General features: G+C 42.6%; 1 protein-coding gene across 1 annotated transcript in view; it reads right to left on the reverse strand.

The window, feature by feature from the left end:
- LOC126161285 (cytochrome P450 9e2-like) overlaps window positions 1-19,797 on the reverse strand; it is a 62,131-nt gene extending 42,334 nt beyond the window's left edge. Inside the window, exon 1 of the mRNA XM_049917024.1 lies at window positions 19,437-19,797. Coding sequence (XP_049772981.1) covers window positions 19,437-19,797 — 361 coding nt within the window. The remainder of the gene's footprint in view (window positions 1-19,436) is intronic.
- Window positions 19,798-23,193: the final 3,396 nt, after the last annotated feature.

A 23,193-nucleotide genomic window follows, 5' to 3' on the forward strand; every position in this document is an offset into this window, starting at 1 on the left:
GTGGGGAGACTTGCTCCTCCAATTACTTTGGCAATTATGGGGAGTTAAATTTTCTTTGTTGGCATCAGTGTTTCTTGCCATCCACTTTCCATTGTTGTAATTTGCATCCGTGAGTTTAACTGTTGTTGCTGTCCAGCAAGAGGGAATGAAAGATTTTTCACCGAATTAACTTTTATTTTGGTAAGTGAATCCAATTATTTTTACATATTAATTCTGTAAGAAATAGTGCTGGTAACTGTTTCCTATAAAAGTTCATACTTTAAGGCATAAACTATAACTGAAAATAAATGATAATTGTAGGTTAAGGAGCATTCAGAAGTAATTTTGTTTACATGTGTCTTATGGGGAGACTTAATCCTGAAGAACTTGGTGAGACTTCATCCAGGAATCAAGTGTCCCTGTTCAAATGTTTCCCAAAATGTTTTCCTGGTATCACATTATTGTAAAACAAACAACACCCAACAAATGATATTATATAGACATTTTATTGTAATATAATGCATTGAATTATACAATATGGGTGAAAATGAAACTTAGGTCTAATAAATTAAAATAAAATGTATCATAATTTTGCTTTATATTGCAGAACTATGGGTCTTACATATAAAAGGAAAGAGGGAATCAAAGCTAGGAAAAAAATTGATGCTAGAAGTATGGAACTTGCAGTAATGGCTTGCCTTGGTGGAAAATGTTTCTGAGGAGCATCATAGGAATTTCAAGACCCACTAATGACCTTAAAACGTCATGTTAGGAAGCAGTTAAGTCAAGATACTGAAATTTCTTATTCTTCTACATACAGCAAGTCTCAGGTGTTTTCAACTGAAGAGGAAAATTCTTTATGTGAATACTTGAAAACGACAAGCAAATTACACCATGGCCTGAGTGCAAAAAGTGTGCATGTATTTGCATATCAATTTTCTTCTGAAAATAAAAAGAAAATTCCTGAAAATTGGAAGAAAGAGGGCAAAGCTGGAAATGACTGGTTCAGGGGTTTCATGAGAAGGCATCCTGAACTCTCTCTTCGTACACCAGAAGGAACCAGTAGAAGCAGAGGAAGCAGCTTTAATAAGCACAATGTTAGACAGTTTTTTGATAATCTTCACCAGATTATCATTAGGAAAGTTCTTGGACCAGAATCTATTTGGAACATAGACGAAATGGGTCTTACTACAGGCCACAAACCAGGAAAAATAGTGGCTGTAAAAGGAGAGAAACAGGTAGGAAAAATGACTTCTGCCATGAGAGGTGAACTTGTGACAGCATGTTGTGCAATAAATGCTATAGGAGGCCACATCCCACCTTTCATGATCTTTCTACATGTGAACTGGCAGGATAGGATGCTGCATGGAGCTCCTCCTGGAACCAGTGGTTCCACTCATTCCAGCGGTTGGAGGACAGCTGATGATTTTGTTTTGTTTTTATAACATTTTCATAAATATGTAAAATGCAGTGCTCAACACAAAGCACTTATCATCATGGACAGTCATGATAGTCATATTAGTTTGGAATCCTTACATTTTGCAAAAGAAAATATCCCATAAAATGCAGCCCCTTGATAGGTCAGTGTATGGTCCCCTGAAGGCATATTACAATTCTGCTGCAGGAGACTGGAAAACAGCACATCCAGGGAAAATTATCTCTATCTATGATATCTCAGAGATTTTTGGTAGAGCTTTCCCTAAAGCTTTTACACCCAGCAAAGTGATTAGTGGTTTTCGTGTTTCGGGCATATGGCCATTTAACTCTGGTATATTTACAGACGATGAATTTGTGTCTCCATATACAACAGACCACTTACAATCTGTGGAAGTCTGCGATTCTCCAAATGAGTTTGTTTCAGTATCAGCACCCTCATCTTCCGGAATTAAACCTAGCCCTATTGGATACAGATCCTTTGAAGATGTCAGACCACACCCTAAGGCAGCAGCTCACACTACAACTAGACGAGGAAGGAAACGAGCATGTACCACAATCCTAAAAAACACTCCGGTAAAAGATAAACTTGAAGAAGAAATCAGAGCAAGAAATGTACGAAGATTGAAACCTGTGGGAAGACCTATGAGGGTGAACTTTGAAAACAAGAAAAAAAAAAGAATAAGCTGAAAGTAGAAACTTCTGAAAGTGAAGAACTGTCTCCATGTGAGTTTGATAATGACTTGGAGAGTTTGAGTAACAGTGATTCTGATGAAATTTTGAATGATGAACCAGGAACTGGAAAATGGATCATTGCTACCTTCCAAACAAAGAAAACTGAAAAACATTATGTGGGAGAGATTGTCAATGTTCCTGACGAAGAGAATTTTGCTATAAAATGTGCGAGAAAGATAGAGGGCCAACGGTTCAAGTGGCCAGAAACCGAAGACATAAGTGACATTGAAAGGAACCAAATTGTAAGAGTCATTCCATCTCCAGCATTTTCTTCAAAGAATGACAGAGTTACCAGTTTCGTTTTTAACAGTGTCAAATTTGAGGGCTTTAATATTCAACAATTTGTATCTTTGTCTATAATTCTATCATGCTAAATACTTCAAGCACAGGCAACCGTTATTGACTTTCTCAAGAAGTATACTTGTTTTTTCTTTGTATGAATGTGCTTTATCTCGTATATGATCTTGGATACACTAAACATGCTAATTCTAATTTTTTTGACAGTAATTTAAACTATTTAAAATATATATTTGATAACTTGGTGACTTTTTATGATCTCATAACATGTTTTGTAGGCTACAGATTGCACTTCAAGCAATGCCTCTAGAGATCATGAATGAATTTGTTTTCTAAAGTTATTATGTAAATTTCTTTTGTTAGTAAACCTCAATTCCTCTTATAAATCTTTTAGACAAAATAAAATTTGGTTTGCATAATGCATAAATTGTTTTATTTACCACAATAAAGTGGCGGATCAAGTCTCCCCGTAAAAGGGATCAAGTGTCCCACATATGGTTAGACTTGATCCATTCTGCATTGCTTTAGTTTTTATTTTTTTATGATGATAGTAAATGGCAAAGGATTAAATTAAAAATAGGGACAGAAAGAGTTAAAAACTGACTATTTGTTATACATTTTAGTTATTTTCTGATGTTTATACCTACCGCTTTAAAAAAAGGGATCAACTGTCACCACTCTCCCTATAGCATGCACCCAAAAAAGCAGAAGCAGAAGAGAGCTCCATCAATTATCTAGATTTTACTATTAAGAAAGGTGACAACAAATACAAATGTTCCATTTTCAGAAAACCCACACGCACAGATATTATCATCAATGCTAGTTCATGCCGTGCCACACAATACAGAATAGCCTAATGTACCTCAATGGTTCACCGACTCTTTCGTTCATCTTTGAAAAAACAACGAAATACGTAAAGAACTCGGTATTTTAAAGCCAATTGCAACAGTCAACAGTTTTTATGTAAACGATGTACAAGAGGCTACAAAAACACACAACAAATATAGGCAAACGCACACTTAACCAGGAAACAGAAAGAATGAAAACCATCTCTTTGACGGCTGCGGTGTTTACAGGATCGGGTGTAGCCTTCGACCATAGGGTGTAGCTAATAATTGTGATTGGTGGGCTGTTGTATCGGCCAAATCGACCGCTCTTTTAATGATCGGTTTATGGAGCAATTACAGCCAAGTAACAAAACTGTATTTCGTTGCACATAGCAGAAACCGGACATGCTAAAGGAAGTATTCAAGAACGTACACGTATTCTTCACAGAGCACAAAAACGCCATGCTCTCGATTTGTTGAAACAGCTTGATGTTTACAAAACCAACTGGCCGACGGCAAAAGTGCTCAACGAGAAACGCGATTTTGTATCCAATGTCTACTTTGCTCTATTTGATAGCGTCTCACGTTAATGACTGAACGCCTCTCGTTTAAGTGTATCTTTGCACTGTCGTTTCATAGTAAGGAGTACATCACGTGTTTTTCGTTTTAATTTCGCGTTTGATTCTCACTTCTTTGTCTGTGCAATATATTTCATTAACAAGATAATCTTATTAAGTGACTGCTACCAATTTTTATTATATTTTTCTTGGAACGGCGTGTCGCACTCTTGTTAAGTTCTCACTTTTCGCCTAAGTTGCATTCTGGAGGCTACGTCAACATAAGTCGTTAATTACTTACTTTACTTTCTCATCTTTATCCTTTTTGGCTTCTTTCCTTCGTTATTCCACCAACTTCATGTTATTTAATTAGCTCCATAAACTTGTTCTTGTTTATACTATTACTTTTATCTAAAATGAGCACAAGACCGTCTCAGAATCATATATTATCACTTAACCATTTCCTTTCAACAATTTTAAATTTAACTTTATTCGTTTTTTAAATTATTACGCACGTTATCACTGTAATAAACTATACATTTGGCAAGCCCACTACAGAGTTTACCTACTGCACTCTTCACTTATTGCACACTGTGCAGTTTCTGTAATTGACGAAAATTTGTAGACTTCCAGTAGCGACATCTAACGAGCTACGGTACAAACATATGTTGTGGAGACTTATTATAATAGTAGTAGTAATAGCTTTATTCATCCGTAGATCTCATTTTACAAGAATATAAGACATGTCATCGCGCCAGTTAACGACCTAATGGCACAAACATATGTTATGGCTACAGTATTGCAGTTTGTTATGGCCAATAGCGATAGAGACAGTATGACAATTCTAGAACTGTAGCCTAGCTTACAACACATTTTAAATATATGCGACGATGCTAGGCTGATATTGTGTATATTTTGTGACGATGCCACTATGGCTTTTTTATTTTAGGACAAGCTATAAAACAGGTATGCTTCGCCATATTTTAGTCGCGTGTTTTCGTATCCACGAAAGTAATAATTTTTCGTTAAGGTATATTTTATCGTTCTAAGACGTAATCTGTTCACTAATTGAATTCCATTTACCATGATTTGCTGCACATATAAAGATGTTGACTGCTGACTGAAACAGAAAATCGAAGGACCAAAAGTTTTGTAATCATTGGCGGAAATAAAAAAAAAATCCGTTGTACATATAAGAATACATTACAATAAGATACATGCACAATAAAGTGACATACCGGTTAAGTTCAGGGAGGGAGCGGATCGCTGGATCGGTGGAGAGACTACATTGAAATCCTTGTCTGAGGACGTGATAGAAGAAGATACAGGAGGTGATACAGAAGAGATAGGGGATTCAGTGTTAGAATCAGAAGTTAAAAGAGTTCTCGAAGATCGAATAAAGTAGAAGAGATAGGTAGGATTCCAGCCGAATTTCTAAAATCATTGGGGCATGTGGCAACAAATCGATCAATCAAGCTAGTGTGTAGAATGTATTGAGTCTGGTTATATACCGTCCAACTTTCGGAAAACATCATCCACACAAGTCTGAAGATTACAAGAGCCGACAAGTGCGAGAACTATCGCACAACCAGCTTAACACCTCACACATCCTGGCCGGCCGCGGTGGCCGAGCGGTTCTAGCGCTTCAGGCCGGAAGCGCGCGACCGCTACGGTCGCAGGTTGGAATCCTGCCTCGGGCATGGATGTGTGTGATGTCCTTAGGTTAGTTAGGTTTAAGTAGTTCTAGGGGACTGATAACCTCGGATTTTAAGTCCCATAATGCTCAGAGCCTTTTGAACCTCACACATCCAAGCACCTGACCAGAATAATACACAGAAGAATGGAAAACAAAATTGAGGATGTGTTAGATGATGACCAGTTCGCCTTTAGGAAAGGTAAATGCACCAGAGAGGAGGTTCTGACTTTTTTTGCTGTTAATAATGGCAGAAAGACTAAAAGAAAAATCGAGGCACGTTCACAGATTTGTCGGCCGGAAAAAGCGTTAGACTATGTAAAATGGTGCAAAGTTTTCGAAATTCTGAGAAAAACAGGGGTAAGTTACAGAGAAAAACGGGTAATGTACAATATCTACAAGAGACAAGAGGGGACAAAAGGAGCTCGAAGACCAAGAACGAAGTGCTCGGATTAAAGAAATTGTAAGAAAGGGACGTAATTTTCGCCCCTTCTGTTCCACCTGTACATCGAAAAGCAATGGCGGAAATAAAAAGAAAGGATCAAGATTCGAATTAAAATTCAAGGTGAAAAGCTATTAATGATAAAATTAGGTGATGAAATACCTATCGTTAATGAAACTGAAGACGAGTTACTGGATTTGCAGAGTGTAATGGACAGTATAATTAATACAAAGTATGGTATGAGAGCAAATAGAAAAAAGGCGAAAATAGTGAGAAGTAGCACAGATGAGAACAGCGAGAAACTTAACATCAGGATTGGTGATGACGATGTAGATGAAGTTAAGGAATTCTGCTACCTAGGCATCAAAATAATCCATGACGGACGGACGAAGGTTGACATGAAAAGCAGACTCGGAGTGGGAAACAGGGCATTCCTGCCCGAGAGGAGCCTACTAGTATCAAACATAAGCTTCAATCTGAGGAAGAAATTTCTGAGAATGTACGTCTGAGGCACAACATTGTATGTTAGTGGAATGTGGACTGTGGGAAAACCGGAAAAGAAGAGAATCGAAGCATCTAAGATGTGGTGCTACAGTAGAATGCTGAAAATTAGGTGTACTTCCTCTACACGAGTGTAAGGCAGTAGCGGTCAGTGAGACATTTATGTTTTAAGCGGACATTGTACATAAACATGGGTAAAATGTAAGGACGCGATAGTGTTTAGTCGTGCCCGTTGCCATACAGCATGTCAAGTTGCTGGATTTGGTGGTGTTTCGTTCAACGTGTCGACATGCAGCGGTGTAACACACATGGCCACAAAACCCGAAGTCAGAACTGTGGTTGGAAAAAGATCCTAACTAAAAAGCCCAAAGTTGCGTTTCACGGCTTATGAATCAAAATCGCTTCCAAACTCAATAGGAATGGAAGTCCATCCTAATCTCTTAGAGAGAGAACATTGCGACGGGACTGCATGCAAGGAACATTTGGTGCCAGTCACCTCGCAAGAGACCATTTCTTGCACAGGCACATAAAGACGACAACAGCAAATTCCACCATGTTGAAAGAGTAATGACAGGTTTTCTGAACACTTCGCCACCCTATTACATCTCAATTGGCCTGCAAAATCATTCCATAGAAAAGCTGCTCAATACGTTGGAAAATCGAGTGAAATACCACATTAGTATACTCGCAATCTGGTGGAACAGCGCGATCAAATCCTCAGCGAGTGGCCTAATCCTAATGTGATGTAACTGCACAACCTTGTGGCCTCACCTCTCAACTGAATCCAGACGGTTATCAAGTCCAGGGACGCAATCACAGGGCATTAAATGACGCTTGTAATGATTACTCTAAGGCTAACTAATTCTCTGGCCGGTGAGCTTACAACTATAAGACTTTTTGAATCATGCACGTGTCTTATTGTAATGTAATCCTATATATTTTAACATTGAGATAGCCATACAGAGGTTGTAATCTAACTAGATGTGCAATAACAAGATTATTAGCGACTGACTGCTGTACATTTCTCAATTCTTCGTTAGTTATTGGATCTACGCCTCTATATCAAGCGTCATGTGAGAGAGGGATTAGCGCACATGGTCCTACTACAGGACAGATGGACACCAAAGGCAAAAAAGGTCATCAGGAAAGATGTGAGAGTATTTGTGTTTGGTGAAACTGATGGATAGTCAGTAACAACAAACTTAAAGGACAAATGGAAAACATTTCGTTCAGATCTAGCAATTTCACAATAGTGGTTAAAGACGAAAGACGTTGTAAACATTGTCCTACATCTGTGCCTAACAAGTAACGTAATAAAAGACTGAGAAGACCCACACTGGTAAAATAATCTTAACAGCAGCTCATGCGTCCATAAGAAGAGCCATGATTGAAGCCTGCAATAATTTTCACAGTAATATCCTGAAGAAAGAGCTGTCAGAGGGTCTTGGGAAGTTCTGACTATACGTAAACTCAGTGAACATGTCCAAATCTTCCATTCAACCTCTCGTTACCCGTCTGGTATTGCAACTGAAGAGAAAGCAAAAATATTCAATTCTGCGTTTAAAAATATATTTACGCAAGAGGATACTGCCGTAATAATCTCTGAACGCCGTATAGACTCATGAATAAGCGATTTTTATATCAGCATCCGAGGCACTGAAAAACAGTTATCACTGCTTACAGCAAACAAGGCACCAGTCCCGGACTTGATTCCAGTTAGATTTTACATTAAGTGCAGTGCAGCACTAGCTGTTTTCCTATCTCATATTTATCGAGAATCTTTAGGGCTGCGAATTGTCCATCGTGACTAGGAAAGAGCACAGATAAATCCAGTTCACAAATTAGCGTAAAAGATTCGATGCACAGAATTTCAGACCAATATTGATAATCAAATGAAACTATATGGCTCGAAATACCTTTTTTCAAGCTTCATAATCTGTGATGCATATATACAGACACAAGACGAATGAAAATTTGTACCAAGGCTGGGGTTCGAATCCGGGTCTCCTGCTCAGTAGCCAGACGTGCTAACCAGTATCGCACCCCGGCGCAGTGGCTTTACAGGACTGCGTGGACTACGTCAGTACCCTTCCCTATGGTAACTTGGACTCAGGAGGGAAGTTCAAATTCCAGCCATGATACAAATTTTCATTCGTCGCTTCAATCTGCATATACATACATTGCTCGACCCATGGAAATACAACATCGATTTTGATCTGATGATGGGATATGCCACCTGGAGGATAGTAGATGCACTGATAATGGTTTCAGCGTCGTCTGCCAACAGATAGCGTAGTGGCGTAACTACCAGAGCGCTGTCTGTGTCTACCCTTTAATAGGGAATGCTCATACCCAGAAAGCTCAGTGTGGTGCAGACATGTGAAGCAAGCAGGCAACCATGCCATGGTGATGCTCTCGTGCTTCCTATAACCAAACAGGTGATTCTGAAAGGAGTTCAAGTTCTGGCCTTCCGAGTGGCGTGATGGTCATTTCGGAGAACTGTCACAGAAGTTGGATGCACTGCGTCAGTTGTGCAACGATGCTGGAATCGATGGTCATGTGAACAGACCCCCCAGGACCGTCGTACTATAAGGGCAGCTACCATAGCACAAAGGATTGGGTTGTTTGGGGAAGGAGACCAGACAGCGAGGTCATCGGTCTCATCGGATTAGGGAAGGATGGGGAAGGAAGTCGGCAGTGCCCTTTTAGAGGAACCATCCCGGCATTTGCCTGGAGTGATGTAGGGAAATCACGGAAAATCTAAATCAGGATGGCCGGACGCGGGATTGCACCGTCGTCCTCCCGAACCACAGCACAGATAAGGGAGATTCTGAGTCCAGATGTGTCAGCATGAACTGTTACGAAACAAACATTAGCACTGGGAGTACGGGCACGCGAACCCCTAGCTCGATTCCACACATGGGACAACATCAACATGCACGGCTTGACTGGTGCCGCCAGGGGATCAGTTGGAAGATGGACCCATCATGGTTCTTCAGCAGATTCTGCCTGCCTGCCTGCCTGCAAGTGACCGTCGTTTGCGTGTATGGGGCTGATGAGCGCTGTCTCGTAGAGTGCATTCGTTCACGATACACCGGTCCCGCCCCCAAGACCTTATGATCTGGGTTGCGATAAGCTACAATTCCTGAACACCTTTGGTTTTTGTGGAGGTGATGCTAACAGGCAGAATGTTGTTAGACCCATTCTTTTGCTGTTATTGCAACAGGAATGGGATGTGTTGTTCCAACAGGATACTGCTCGTCCACACACTGCACGTGAAATTCAACGTGCGCTGTAAGACGTGCAGCAACGTCCCTAGCCAGCACGTACTCCGGACTTGTCTCCAATCGAGTGCGTTTGGGATATGATGGGACGAGAAGTGACTCGTGCTACCCGTCAACCAACAACTCTTACGGAACTACGTGAACAAGTCGACAGGCATGGCATAAGGTATCCCAGGACAGCATTCACAGTCTGTACGATCTAATGGATGCCGGAGTCAGCGCCTGCATTGCCGCCCGTGGACGCTACACCACGTACTGATATGGGTGCTCTCATTAAACTTTGACAAAACGCAGTATATAGAGTTCCACACAGTAAATGGAATGACACCATTAATAAATATAGACTTCGATCAGAAATCCGTAGCTAAGGTAGAATATTCAAAATTTCTAGGTGTATGCATTGATGAGGGGTTGAACTGGAAAAAACACACTGAAGATCTGCTGAAATGTTTTAGTTCAGCTACTTATGCTATTAGGGTCATTGCAAATTTTGGCGATATACATCTGAGTAAATTAGCTTACCACGCCTATTTTCATTCTCTGCTTTCGTATGGCATCATATTCTATGGTAACTCATCATTGAGTAAAAGTGTTCATTGCACAGAAGCGTGTAATCAGAATAATTGCTGGAGCTCATCCAAGATCATCCTGCAGACACTTATTTAAGGAGCTAGAGATCTTGACTGTAGCCTCACAATATATATATTCACTTATTAAATTTGTTATTCAAAAGTAATAGCAGTGTACATGGCTACAACACTAGGAGAAAGGATGATCTTCACTACTCAAGGTTAAATCTAACTTTGGCTCAGAAGGGGGTAAATTACGCTGCCACGAAAGTCGTTGGTCACTTACCTAATACCATCAAAAGTCTCACAGATAGCCATATAGCATCTAAAAGGAAATTAAAATAATTTCTTAATGGCAACTCCTTCTACTCATTACATGAATTTTTGGATATAGTGAGTGGGTAATTTCCCCAACCCCCACAAAAAAATGAAAAATATTAAGTGCAATGTAGTATTTTGTGTAATGTAATATCTCGTATAGACACCTTTTATTAACCTGACACGTTCCACATCATTACGAAGTGTCGTATTCATGATCTATGGAACAACTACTAATCTAATCTAAAAGAACAGTTTCATTGAAAAGTATCCAGAGCAAAATAACCCTTCTTCAGAGAAAATAATCACTACAACGGTTTGTGATAGTTCGTGATTAGCTCTGGTTCTGGACAAGCATGAACTTTGTCTGCAGACGTTGATAATGAAACACTCGGTGTGTGGCATTCGTTCGGAAAGTAGAACAAAATAACGCAGCGAAGGTCGACGGCCAGTTCCAAGTTCCTGTTCGCCTCCGACGCAGGGGCCAAGTCCTGGAGATGGAGGAGGCAGGCAGGCACCAGTGGCCCCTTGAGTCGACGGTGGCTGGTGGATCTCAGCATCGTATGTAGCGACAGGTACGCCTGAGACTCTGACTGAAGAACTGCGAGAGCAGTCGGTGCCTGGTCCAGATCTGGGCAGAAGATGTCTCGGAGCGGCTTCGTGCTGTTCTGACTGCCCAGATCGTTTAGAGATACAAGTGGAAACATTTGCGGTCAACGGAGTTGGTTTTGCTGTACCCCACTATCCCTCCCCGGCGGTATAGATCAGCGCATGTAGGTCCTCCCACATCAATGTCATGCACGCTAGGAGTCACTAGGTTACTATTATTCTTTAGTAATTGGTAACGTCCTTCTTGGGGGAACTTGTTTTCAGCAAAATAACCCTTAACGCGTAAAGCAAATGCCAGAAGCCAAGAGCCTCCTAGCCAAATATGAATAACGTTTTACGGAATTCATTGCAGGCAAGATGATTATTTTTGGGTCGAAAGTGACCTATGCTGCGTTTTTCTTTTTTAGGTTAGAGGAACCGAACCTTCCTTGCACCTCCCCTCCCCCTCCCCCTCTTGGGATCAGTATCGCTTATTGAAGGTTATACTGCACGGATGGTGGGAACAGAATGTTGGTTGAAACCGGAAGTGAATAGCAGCGAAATTCTGCGTAAGATTGGAAAATTTACCGCAATGATAGGTTCGCTGCTAGTGGTGGCAGAGTATTTATTACAGTAGAAAGGTCGATAATACAGTGTGGGGCAAGTAGCAGTAGCCCGGAGTACAGATCCAGGTGGAGTAGTCGTCTGCTTGATTGACGTGATATGCTGGTGTTTTGCGACAGGCATGGTGTTGATTTGGTAGGACTCTGAAGCATTTTCTAGTGAACAGCAGCCACATTTTCTGGTGTGCGGGCACGTTACGGAACGTTTTTGACGTTTTCAAAACAGACTGTTTCTGACGTCATTTTCGGAGTAAGCGTTGCATGGGACTCTTTGCTGGCACTTTGACACTATTAAAATTCTCAGCAAACAACTGACTACACCGTTTCCACGCCATTGTTGTCACGTAACTTTAATGACGAACACCCGCTGCCCCACTGTAAGTCCCATCGCACTCTCTGCACTGCTCCACTCGCACTGAACCGATGTGATGATGCGGCGGCTGTTCAAAATGGTTCAAATGGCTCTGAGCACTATGGGACTCAACATCCGTGGTCACCAGTCCCCTAGAACTTAGAACTACTTAAACCTAACTAACCTAAGGACATCACACACATCCGTGCTCGAGGCAGGATTCGAACCTGCGACCGTAACAGTCGCGCGGTTCCGGACTGAGTGCCTAGAACCCCTCGGCCACCGCGGCCGGCCTGTGGCGGGTGTACACGTGGTGTGCGCGTCACGTGGTATGGTTATATGCGTACTCTCCCGGGCCACTTTCATTTGCCCCACCCTGTGTCTAGGAAGGATACCACTGATTTCGAATGTGAATGAATCTGGGTAAATTTTTCATCAAGGGTCCGTCAAAAAAGCTAATCGGATGCTTTTGTAGACCACCTGGATCGGGAGATGTAGCGGTGAAGGGCTTCAGAGAGAGCTTGCAGAATATTGTTAATAACTTTCCTGATCATGCCGTTGAAACAGGGAGTGACTTCAGCTTGCCAGGTATAGATTGGGAGAGCCACGCTGTCAAAAGTGGTGCCAAAGACAGCTATTTGTGTGACATTATTCGGAGTATCTTGTCTGAAAATTACTTGGTGCAGATAATTAGAGAACAAACTCGAGAAGGAAACGCCCTAGACGTCCTAGCAAGAAGCAGACCTGAACTTACCGGATTAGTTAACTTTGCAGAAGGTATCAGTGATCATAAGGCTGTAATTGCAATTATGACTATGAGTGTTGCAAGGAGTGATAAGAAGGATAGGAAAATATTTTTGCTTGGCAAGAGTGGCAGGATAAAAAACTACAGAGTATCTGAGTAGTTAACAACAAATATTTAGCGCTGAGGACGAAGATGTGGAACACAAATGGAAAAAATTCAAAAGCATTGTTCAATATGCCTCAGACAAGCATGTTCCGAGCAAGGCCTTAAGGAACGGGAAAGACTCCCCGTGGTTTAATAGCCGTGTTACAAAACGGCTGCCGGCCGATGTGGCCGAGCGGTTCTAGGCGCTTCAGTCTGGAACCGAGCGACCGCTACGGTCGCAGGTTCGAATCCTGCCTCGGGCATGGATGTGTGTGGTGTCCTTGGGTTAGTTAAGTTTAAGTAGTTCTATGTTCTAGAGGACTGATGACCTCAGATATTAAGTCCCATAGTGCTCAGAGCCATTTGAACAAAACGGCTACGTAAACAAAGAGAACTTCATCACATATTCAAGAGAAGTCATTCACAATGAATCCTGTTAACGAAGTTATGATTTTCATAGCGGATATTTTTCCAGAAGATTTGACCGTTCTTTTCAGACATTGTCTTACATCAAGTCAGTTCCAGTGGGATAATGAATTTTATGAACAACTTGATGGAGTAGCAATGGGTAATCCATTAGGCCCTGCGATTGCCAATCTTTATATGGAGAAATTTGAACAATCAGCCCTAGACAAAGCTAATAACAAACCATCTCGTTGGTATCGATATGTAGATGACACATTTGTGGTTTGGTCCCATGGCAGAAAGGCCTTGGACGATTTCTTTGATTATCTAAATAAAATTCACCCAAAAATACAGTTTACCATGGAAATAGAAAAGGAAAACAGAATATCTTTCTTGGATGTCTTAGTTATGAGACGGCCCGATAGAAGCTTGGAATATAAAGTTTTTCGGAAGGCAACACATACGGACAGATATTTACATAAAAATTCTAATCATCATCCTCAACAAAAAAGAGGTGTCATAAAAAGTCTCGTCGATCGAGCGGAACGGATATGTACACCTGAACATTTGGATGCTGAAGTGAAACATCTGAAGCAGGCTTTTGAAAAAAACGGCTACTCAAGGAAAGAGATAGATAGAATTTTGCGTCCAAGGAACAGAAACCCAAAAGATAAGAAAGAACCACAACAGAAAAATACAGTAGTTCTCCCTTTTATTAAAAAAGTAACAGATCGGATCGGTAAGATTTTACGAAAACATGACATAAAACCGATCTTTAAACCAACTAAGAAAATAAGTCAAGTACTACGATCTGTGAAGGATAAACGCCCTCCCCTGTCGACATGTGGTGTGTATAAAATTCCATGTACCTGTGGTAAAGTTTACATTGGTACTACCAAAAGAAGCGTAAACACGCGACTGAAAGAGCATAAAAGTCTTTGTCGACTTGGAAAAATAGAAAAGTCAGCTGTAGCGGAACATGCTCTTCAACCAGGCAACCACCAAGTGAAGTCTTCGGATACCGAAGTTTTATCTACAACGTTAAATTACTATACACGGCTTTATAGAGAAGCTATCGAAATTTATAAACATAACGATAATTGTAATAGGAAAGAGGAGGCTATGAAACTTAGCGATATATGGACAGTGGATCTACAAAACTGCTAACAATTTTTATCTTTGACAAGGTGGTAATCGATAGTCAACCTTATCTTTGCTATGGATTATCACTGCTCGTCACGTGTCACCTGAACCACGCCCCCCTTTCTCACAATATATAAGTCGCTCTCAGACACCCGACCAGTCAGTCGGCAAGACTCAGCGGAGCAGCGCCTCTGAGGAAGTCCAGCGCAGTCCTGGACGAAACGTAAGGAGCAGAAAAGTTCTTGGACCACGACCTCACATCCCGGAAAGTATATCAACAGCCAGAAGTCAAAACCTAGCAGACAAACAAAAGCTGGAAGAAGCGAAAATTGCGTACGGAGAGCAATGAGAGAGGCGTTCAGTGACACTGAAAGTAAAATTTGGACAACTGATCTGACTAAAAACCCTAAGAGGTTTGGTCTTACGTAAAATCTGTAATGGGTTCTAAGTCATCTATTCAATCACTCAGTGACCACAAAGGCACGAAACAGAAGATAACAGAGAGAAAGCCGAAATACTGGATTTGGTCTTCCGAAATCGTTTCATCGATGAAGGTCGTAATACGGGCTCTCCTTTCAACTATCGTATGAACGTCGAAATGGCGGAACAGAAAAGCAGCTACTATCGCTTAATATGGGAAAAGCATCAGGAGCAGTTGAGATACTTCTAAGATTCTACAAAGATTATGCGAAAGAACATGCTCCCCTGCTAGCAGCAGTTTGCCATAGTTCGCTGGAGCAACGAAGGCTACCTAGCCCTGGAAAAAAACGCAGGTCATTTCCGTTTTTAAGAAAGGCCATAGGCAGATGCACATAGTTATCGGCCTATTAGCTCAGAATCCGCTGTTTCCCTCGCGTAGACGGCATGGTCTGCAGATATGCTTTTTGGCTTTCTTTAATGGAATTTTTATCGTCTTTTTTCCCTTTTTCCGTCGTTCCCTAGTTGCTTCAAAATTCATGGAGGTATGTTCCATACTTGCAACAAAATGAAAGGAGGGTTTTTTTTTTTGCCGTAAGCTTTTCGCTTTTTTTATTTATGAAGTATCTTCAGTGGCCTGTAAAACATGTTTATTTTTGTATACATAACAGATACATTACGTAGTAGTTACAAATACGTAGCCACGTTACGTGCCACGAACCGTGGCAAGTCGCCATAGACCGCGCGTGGTAGGCGGTTGTAAAACTACACCGAGCTACTCCACCTTCATAAGTTGCCATTTCTGTGCGATGCAGTAAAGTTTTGTTCACTATAAGTTTTAGGTCAGACAGAGGAAAAGCAGTAGCCTGACATACTGTTATTTTAAGTACTTTTAATGATTTCTTTTGTTATTGGTGACTGTTAGTCTGGTTGTATTTGCTTTTTGTTATCAATATTAAATTCTTGTTTTGGTGGATCGTAGTCGTGTAGTTCTTTGAAGTAGTCCGCAAGTGCTGTGCAGCTCTCAGTGTTATTGTGTACAGTCTCCTGATATTTTATGAAACCAATGACAAGTGAGGAATTGAGATCGATAGTACAGTTAACACCAACAATATTTCTGAGTTTCTGTTTGGTGATACAATTCACGTCTTACGTCGTGCTGCCATGTTCACCCAGTTTCTCGATTTTGTCATTATTTGTATCGAAATCGATAATGCACTATCACTCAAGCAATTTATAACGAAATGATTCACTGTTATTCACGTTTTATGCGATAATGATGGATACCACCTGTATTTCACCAAAATGTTGTGATTATTGAGTTAACAAAGTCTATTTTCAATTGTTTTCACGTAGTCCGCTAAATTATATTTTTGTTTGAATTACATTCTCTGAAAATAGCGCTTGGCGTCTTCCATGTCAGGAAAATATACGCTAATAGATATAATTAAAAAAACAAAGAGCATTTTTCTTTGGACACCTCAGAAAAATTAATTTAATGTTCACTGGTAATTATGCTTCCGTTGGGCACCACTGATCTAGAAGAAACGTAAATTTATTGCCAAAGTAGCTGTACTCTTCGATTATTTCAACATTTTCTTATTATTTCTGTACCGCTCAGATCGCTATTTCGATCAATAATAATAAGAATGTGTACCCTGTCCGAAAAGATTATTCAGTTGTGATCGTGATTATGTTCTATTCTTATGCTCTTTATAGCGATGGATGGGTTTTCGAAAGTAAAAGAGAATTTCAGTAAATTACACTGTCGGGGAAAAAAAAATCGCGCCCGCATCTCGTGGTCGTGCGGTAGCGTTCTCGCTTCCCACGCCCGGGTTCCCGGGTTCGATTCCCGGCGGGGTCAGGGATTTTCTCTGCCTCGTGATAGCTGGGTGTTGTGTGCTGTCCTTAGGTTAGTTAGGTTTAAGTAGTTCTAAGTTCTAGGGGACTGATGACCATAGATGTTAAGTCCCATAGTGCTCAGAGCCATTTGAACCATTTTGAAAAAAATCGCAACACCAAGGAGGAGTTGTGCGACGTGAAGAATCGTCGGTAGGCGTCTTTATACATCTCTATTCAGTCTGATAAGACTGCCAGATTTGCTTTAAATATAAGCTGCAACGGTCGTGGACGTTAGTTACCTTTGAGATTGGACGTGGTGAGTTGATGTTAGTCAAGAATGCCTTTAGGGCAACAAAGACCTATTACCAATAACTTATTGAGTTTTAACGAGACCGTGTAATAGGGCTGCGACAACTTGGATGTTCCTTCTGCGATATTACAGAAAGACCTGGCAGGAATGTTGCACCTGTACATTATCGCTGGCAGCGGTTGTGACGAGGATGAACGGTCGCAAGAAGACCGGGTTCCAGACAGCAGAGAGCACCACCGAGAGGGAAGGCCATCGTGTTCGGTGCACGGTTCTGACGCATCGTATTGCACCTGCAGCAGCAATGTGGGCAGCAGTTGGCACCACAGCGACACAACCAACTGCTGCAAGTCGGTTACTTCAAGGACACTCCGAGTCAGACGCCCTGTAATGTGGATACCACTGATCCCAAAACACCGCCATTTGCGACTTCAGTGGTATGACGAGAAAGATCATTTGAGGGCGTGGTGGAGGCCTGTGCTGTTTTCTAATGAGAGCTGGTTGTCCTTCGGTGCCAGGGATGGCCGTGCTTTGGTTAGGAGCAGACCAGCTGAGGGCCTACAAGCAACTTGTCTACCGTGCTGGACACACTGGACCTACACCTGGAGTCACGGCCTCGGTTGAGATTTTGTGTGACAGCAGGAGTAGCCTCGTGGTTACCCCACGCACCCAACTGTACGTCAGTGTGGCGACCGGACCTCTTGTGCTGCACTCCAGGGGGTATTTTCCAGTAGGGCAACGATCGCCCACATACCGCTGTTGTAACCCAACGTGCTCTACAGGGTGTTGACATACTGCCTTAGCCTGCTCGATCAACAGATCTGTCTCCAGTCGAACATGTATGGGGCTTCATTGGATGACAACTCCAGCTTCATCTGAACCAGCATTAAAAGTCCCTGTATTAACTGACTAAGTGCAACAGGCGTGGAACTTCATCCCATATTGACATCCGGCACCTTTACAACACAGTGCTTGCACGTCTGCATTCCTGTATTCAAAATCCTGGCGGTTATACCAATTATTAATATACTAGCCTTTCACATTTGCAATGATTTATCTCCCGCTTACCTGTGATCTTGCAATCTTGTTGTTGTTGTTGTTGTGGTCTTCAGTCCAGAGACTGGTTTGATGCAGCTCTCCATGCTACTCTATCCTGTGCAAGGTTCTTCATCTCCCAGTACCTACTGCAACCTACATCCTTCTCAATCTGTTTAGTGTATTCATCTCTTGGTCTCCCTCTACAATTTTTACCCTCCACCCTGCCCTCCAATACTAAACTGGTGATGCCATGATGCCTCAGAATATGTCCTACCAACCGATCCCTTCTTTTAGTCAAGTTGTGCCATACATTTCTCTTCTCTCCAATTCTATTCAATACTTCCTCATTAGTTATGTGATCTACCCATCTAATCTTCACCATTCTTCTGTAGCACCAAATTTCGAAAGCTTCTATTCTCTTCTTGTCCAAACTATTTATCGTCCACGTTTCACTTCCATACATGACTACACTCCATACAAATACTTTCAGAAACGACTTCCTGACACTTAAATCTGTACTCGATGTTAACAAATTTCTCTTCTTCACAAACGCTTTCCTTGCCATTGCCAGTCTACATTTTATATCCTCTCTACTTCGATCACCATCAGTTATTTTGCTCCCCAAATAGCAATACTCATTTATTACTTTAAGTGTCTCATTTCCTAATACCCGACTTAATTCGACTACATTCCATTATCCTCGTTTTGCTTTTGTTGATGTTCATCTTATATCCTCCTTTCAAGACACTGTCCAGTCCGTTCAACTGCTCTTCCTAATCCTTTGCCGTCTCTGACAGAGTTGCAATGTCATCGGCAAACATCAAAGTTTTTATTTCTTCTTCATGGATCTTAATTCCTACTCCAAATTTTTCTTTTGTTTCCTTTACTGCTTGCTCAATATACAGTTTGAATAACATTGGGGAGAGGCTACAACCCTGTCTAATTCCCTTTGGAATCACTGCTTCCCTTTCATGCCCATCGACTCATAACTGCCATCTGGTTTCTGTACAAATTCTAAATAGCCTTTCGCTCCCTGCATTTTACCCGTGCCAGCTTCACAATTTGAAAGAGAGTATTCCAGTCAAATCTTAATCACTTACATATGTTACCTGGACACATTTCATTGCTTTACATGAAATACTTTTTGGTGCTGTTATTTTCCCGTCTGTGTATTCTTGGAAAGAATGTTGACTCACCTTGGAGACCGAAGAGGCTTTTCCCAAAAAGCGGATCGGCAGTCTCCGGGATGAGCTCTTGTCGGTCAGTGAAGTGGTCGAACTCTTTGGCGAAGAGCAGCCCAATCAGCTCTGGGTCCCTGGCCAAGAGGACGGGCGTGGTGAAGGTGAAGAGGCCCCCGCAGCGGTGGGGGGCCAGGCTGCGGTAGAAGTGGGCGGCCAGGTCGTGGAAGGGCGTCTGCCCGAGGGCGACGGCGCCCATGTTGCCCACCACGGGCCACGGAGGGGTGAAGGGCAGGCGCGCGCGCCAGAAGCGGCTGTACCTCCACAGCAGCCAGCAGGCGGCGCAAGCACCGAGCAGGGCAGGGGCCAGCAGCCACATCGCCGGAGCAGTGCGCCCGCAGCCCTGTCGGGTGAAACTGGTCGCTACACGCAGAGCTCCCGCCGTTTAGTCGCTCTAAACAACACAGCGAAATGAATCAGATTAATGGCGATACTATAAAATAATGTGGGTGTTTACTGTCATAATAACTTTCTTGTGTGTAACGTGTTCCAGTGATAACCTGCAGGAATCAAATTACACCTAAAAGGAAGTCGAAAAAGGACAATAAGCAAAGTCAACACTTTGTAATATACACTCCTGGAAATTGAAATAAGAACACCGTGAATTCATTGTCCCAGGAAGGGGAAACTTTATTGACACATTCCTGGGGTCAGATACATCACATGATCACACTGACAGAACCACAGGCACATAAACACAGGCAACAGAGCATGCACAATGTCGGCACTAGTACAGTGTATATCCACCTTTCGCAGCAATGCAGGCTGCTATTCTCCCATGGAGACGATCGTAGAGATGCTGGATGTAGTCCTGTGGAACGGCTTGCCATGCCATTTCCACCTGGCGCCTCAGTTGGACCAGCGTTCGTGCTGGACGTGCAGACCGCGTGAGACGACGCTTCATCCAGTCCCAAACATGCTCAATGGGGGACAGATCCGGAGATCTTGCTGGCCAGGGTAGTTGACTTACACCTTCTAGAGCACGTTGGGTGGCACGGGATACATGCGGACGTGCATTGTCCTGTTGGAACAGCAAGTTCCCTTGCCGGTCTAGGAATGGTAGAACGATGGGTTCGATGACGGTTTGGATGTACAGTGCACTATTCAGTGTCCCCTCGACGATCACCAGTGGTGTACGGCCAGTGTAGGAGATCGCTCCCCACACCATGATGCCGGGTGTTGGCCCTGTGTGCCTCGGTCGTATGCAGTCCTGATTGTGGCGCTCACCTGCACGGCGCCAAACACGCATACGACCATCATTGGCACCAAGGCAGAAGCGACTCTCATCGCTGAAGACGACACGTCTCCATTCGTCCCTCCATTCACGCCTGTCGCGACACCACTGGAGGCGGGCTGCACGATGTTGGGGCGTGAGCGGAAGACGGCCGAACGGTGTGCGGGACCGTAGCCCAGCTTCATGGAGACGGTTGCGAATGGTCCTCGCCGATACCCCAGGAGCAACAGTGTCCCTAATTTGCTGGGAAGTGGCGATGCGGTCCCCTACGGCACTGCGTAGGATCCTACGGTCTTGGCGTGCATCCGTGCGTCGCTGCGGTCCGGTCCCAGGTCGACGGGCACGTGCACCTTCCGCCGACCACTGGCGACAACATCGATGTACTGTGGAGACCTCACGCCCCACGTGTTGAGCAATTCGGCGGTACGTCCACCCGGCCTTCCGCATGCCCACTATACGCCCTCGCTCAAAGTCCGTCAACTGCACATACGGTTCACGTCCACGCTGTCGCGGCATGCTACCAGTGTTAAAGACTGCGATGGAGTTCCGTATGCCACGGCAAACTGGCTGACACTGACGGCGGCGGTGCACAAATGCTGCGCAGCTAGCGCCATTCGACGGCCAACACCGCGGTTCCTGGTGTGTCTGCTGTGCCGTGCGTGTGATCATTGCTTGTACAGCCCTCTCGCAGTGTCCGGAGCAAGTATGGTGGGTCTGACACACCGGTGTCAATGTGTTCTTTTTTCCATTTCCAGGAGTGTAGATAAGCTAGAAGTACCCACACTGTAGCAAGACTCCTTTGGCACGTAAAACACACGCATTTCGTCGTAGCCTGAAATCCACTGGTCTCTGATGCATGAACCTGTTTGAGACGGACCCGCATCCACTGTAAGCAGGAATTCCTGTCATGGGCTACAACCGATCGTCACTTAAAAGGCGTGATACACTTCTGGGATCTTTCTACGACCACATCACGCTGAGCTACACGATTCGTTGTGGACACGTTGGACAGTTGACTTTAATGAGCCAGCAAATCTGGAAACTTCATTTATGGTGCACCCATGGACACCACATAATGGAACTGCTCGAAACACCTCGTCTTTAATATAAAACTATTCCCTATAATCATTTTTTTTATTAATGAAATGCCAAATACGTTTGTAACTTTTTGGAAATCATTTCCATCAGATCGATACTATACACATATATTTGTAACATGGGAGACCGATGTATTCAAATATCTCTGAAATGCGGCTTCATGTATCAGTGTTTTGTGTGTGTAGCAATCAGTCAGTTTTAGTTGTGTGCTGGCGTAGTTGGCTGGACAGTGCAATCTAGAATGGTACAGTTGAGATGGAAAGAGATGCAAGCATGTTGAGCCGAACTGAATTTTGGTTTTTGTAAATGTTTCCTTCGAATCATGTTTTGGGTATTGTGAAATGAATGAGTAGACACACGTTAAAAACTGAAGTGAAACCTCACTTCCTGCTTCATTATTACATTTCATTGTATGTACATTAATGCAACAGCCCCACCCTCTAGTAGGAAGCGATATCATCGAACTAGACAGCCTATCAAAGAAAGATACTACATGAACGAAACTAATGTTAAATAACTTTTAAAACCTCCACACATAATATCTCCTTTTTATCATTCTGTCATGCCTCCCGTCGAACAATCTTACTTCGCTGGTTTCATGTACATTAATTCAAGGAAGTCCGCTTGAGAGAAACCTCTATGAAGGAGTGAGACAAGGGTGTCCCTGTATTACCCACATTATTTAATATATACTGAGAGGACGTCATAAAGACGTGGCAGAATTAAGTGGTGCACCATCCTAAGTTTAACAATAAACTTATAAATACACTCCCGCTTGCAGATAATCAAATGATCTTAGCGGAGTCAGAAGATAAATTACAGAGAGTAATGTCAATACCTAAAAGCAAAACTAAGGTAATGGCATTCCATGGCAAGGAATATTTTAGACCAAAAATAATAAAGGATAAGTTGGTAGAACAAATATGTACTTTTAAATGCATTGGTCTTTCATATATCACACACAATGATGAAGAATAAAAACTGCAAAAATTCCAGCAGTTGGTAGGTACTATAAATCGCACTCTCCTCCAAACAAATAGAAAAGAGATGTACTACAATTTTTTAATGTGATGGCAGATGTAAGGGCCAGGGACTTGGATTCTCACCACCAGTCAAGGAGCAGGATTGAAGCAGCAGAAGCGAGCCTTCCAAGGTCGCTTAGCTGGTTACATCATAGATCGGATAAAAAAAAAAGTGAAGTGAGAAGTGAACAGTGTGCAAAAAGCATACTTCAGAAAATCGAGGACTACAGAAAGAAATGGCTCGAACACTTTCAAAGGACGCCAGAAGAACGAATACCTAAAATAATAAACAAATATACACCTCAAGGCTAAAGGAATGTTTGGCGTTCTAAGAAGAGATGGAAAGACCACTTGCAGCGTA

The sequence above is a fragment of the Schistocerca cancellata genome, chromosome 2 (assembly GCF_023864275.1).
Source record: "Schistocerca cancellata isolate TAMUIC-IGC-003103 chromosome 2, iqSchCanc2.1, whole genome shotgun sequence".
Classification (NCBI taxonomy): domain Eukaryota; kingdom Metazoa; phylum Arthropoda; class Insecta; order Orthoptera; family Acrididae; genus Schistocerca; species Schistocerca cancellata.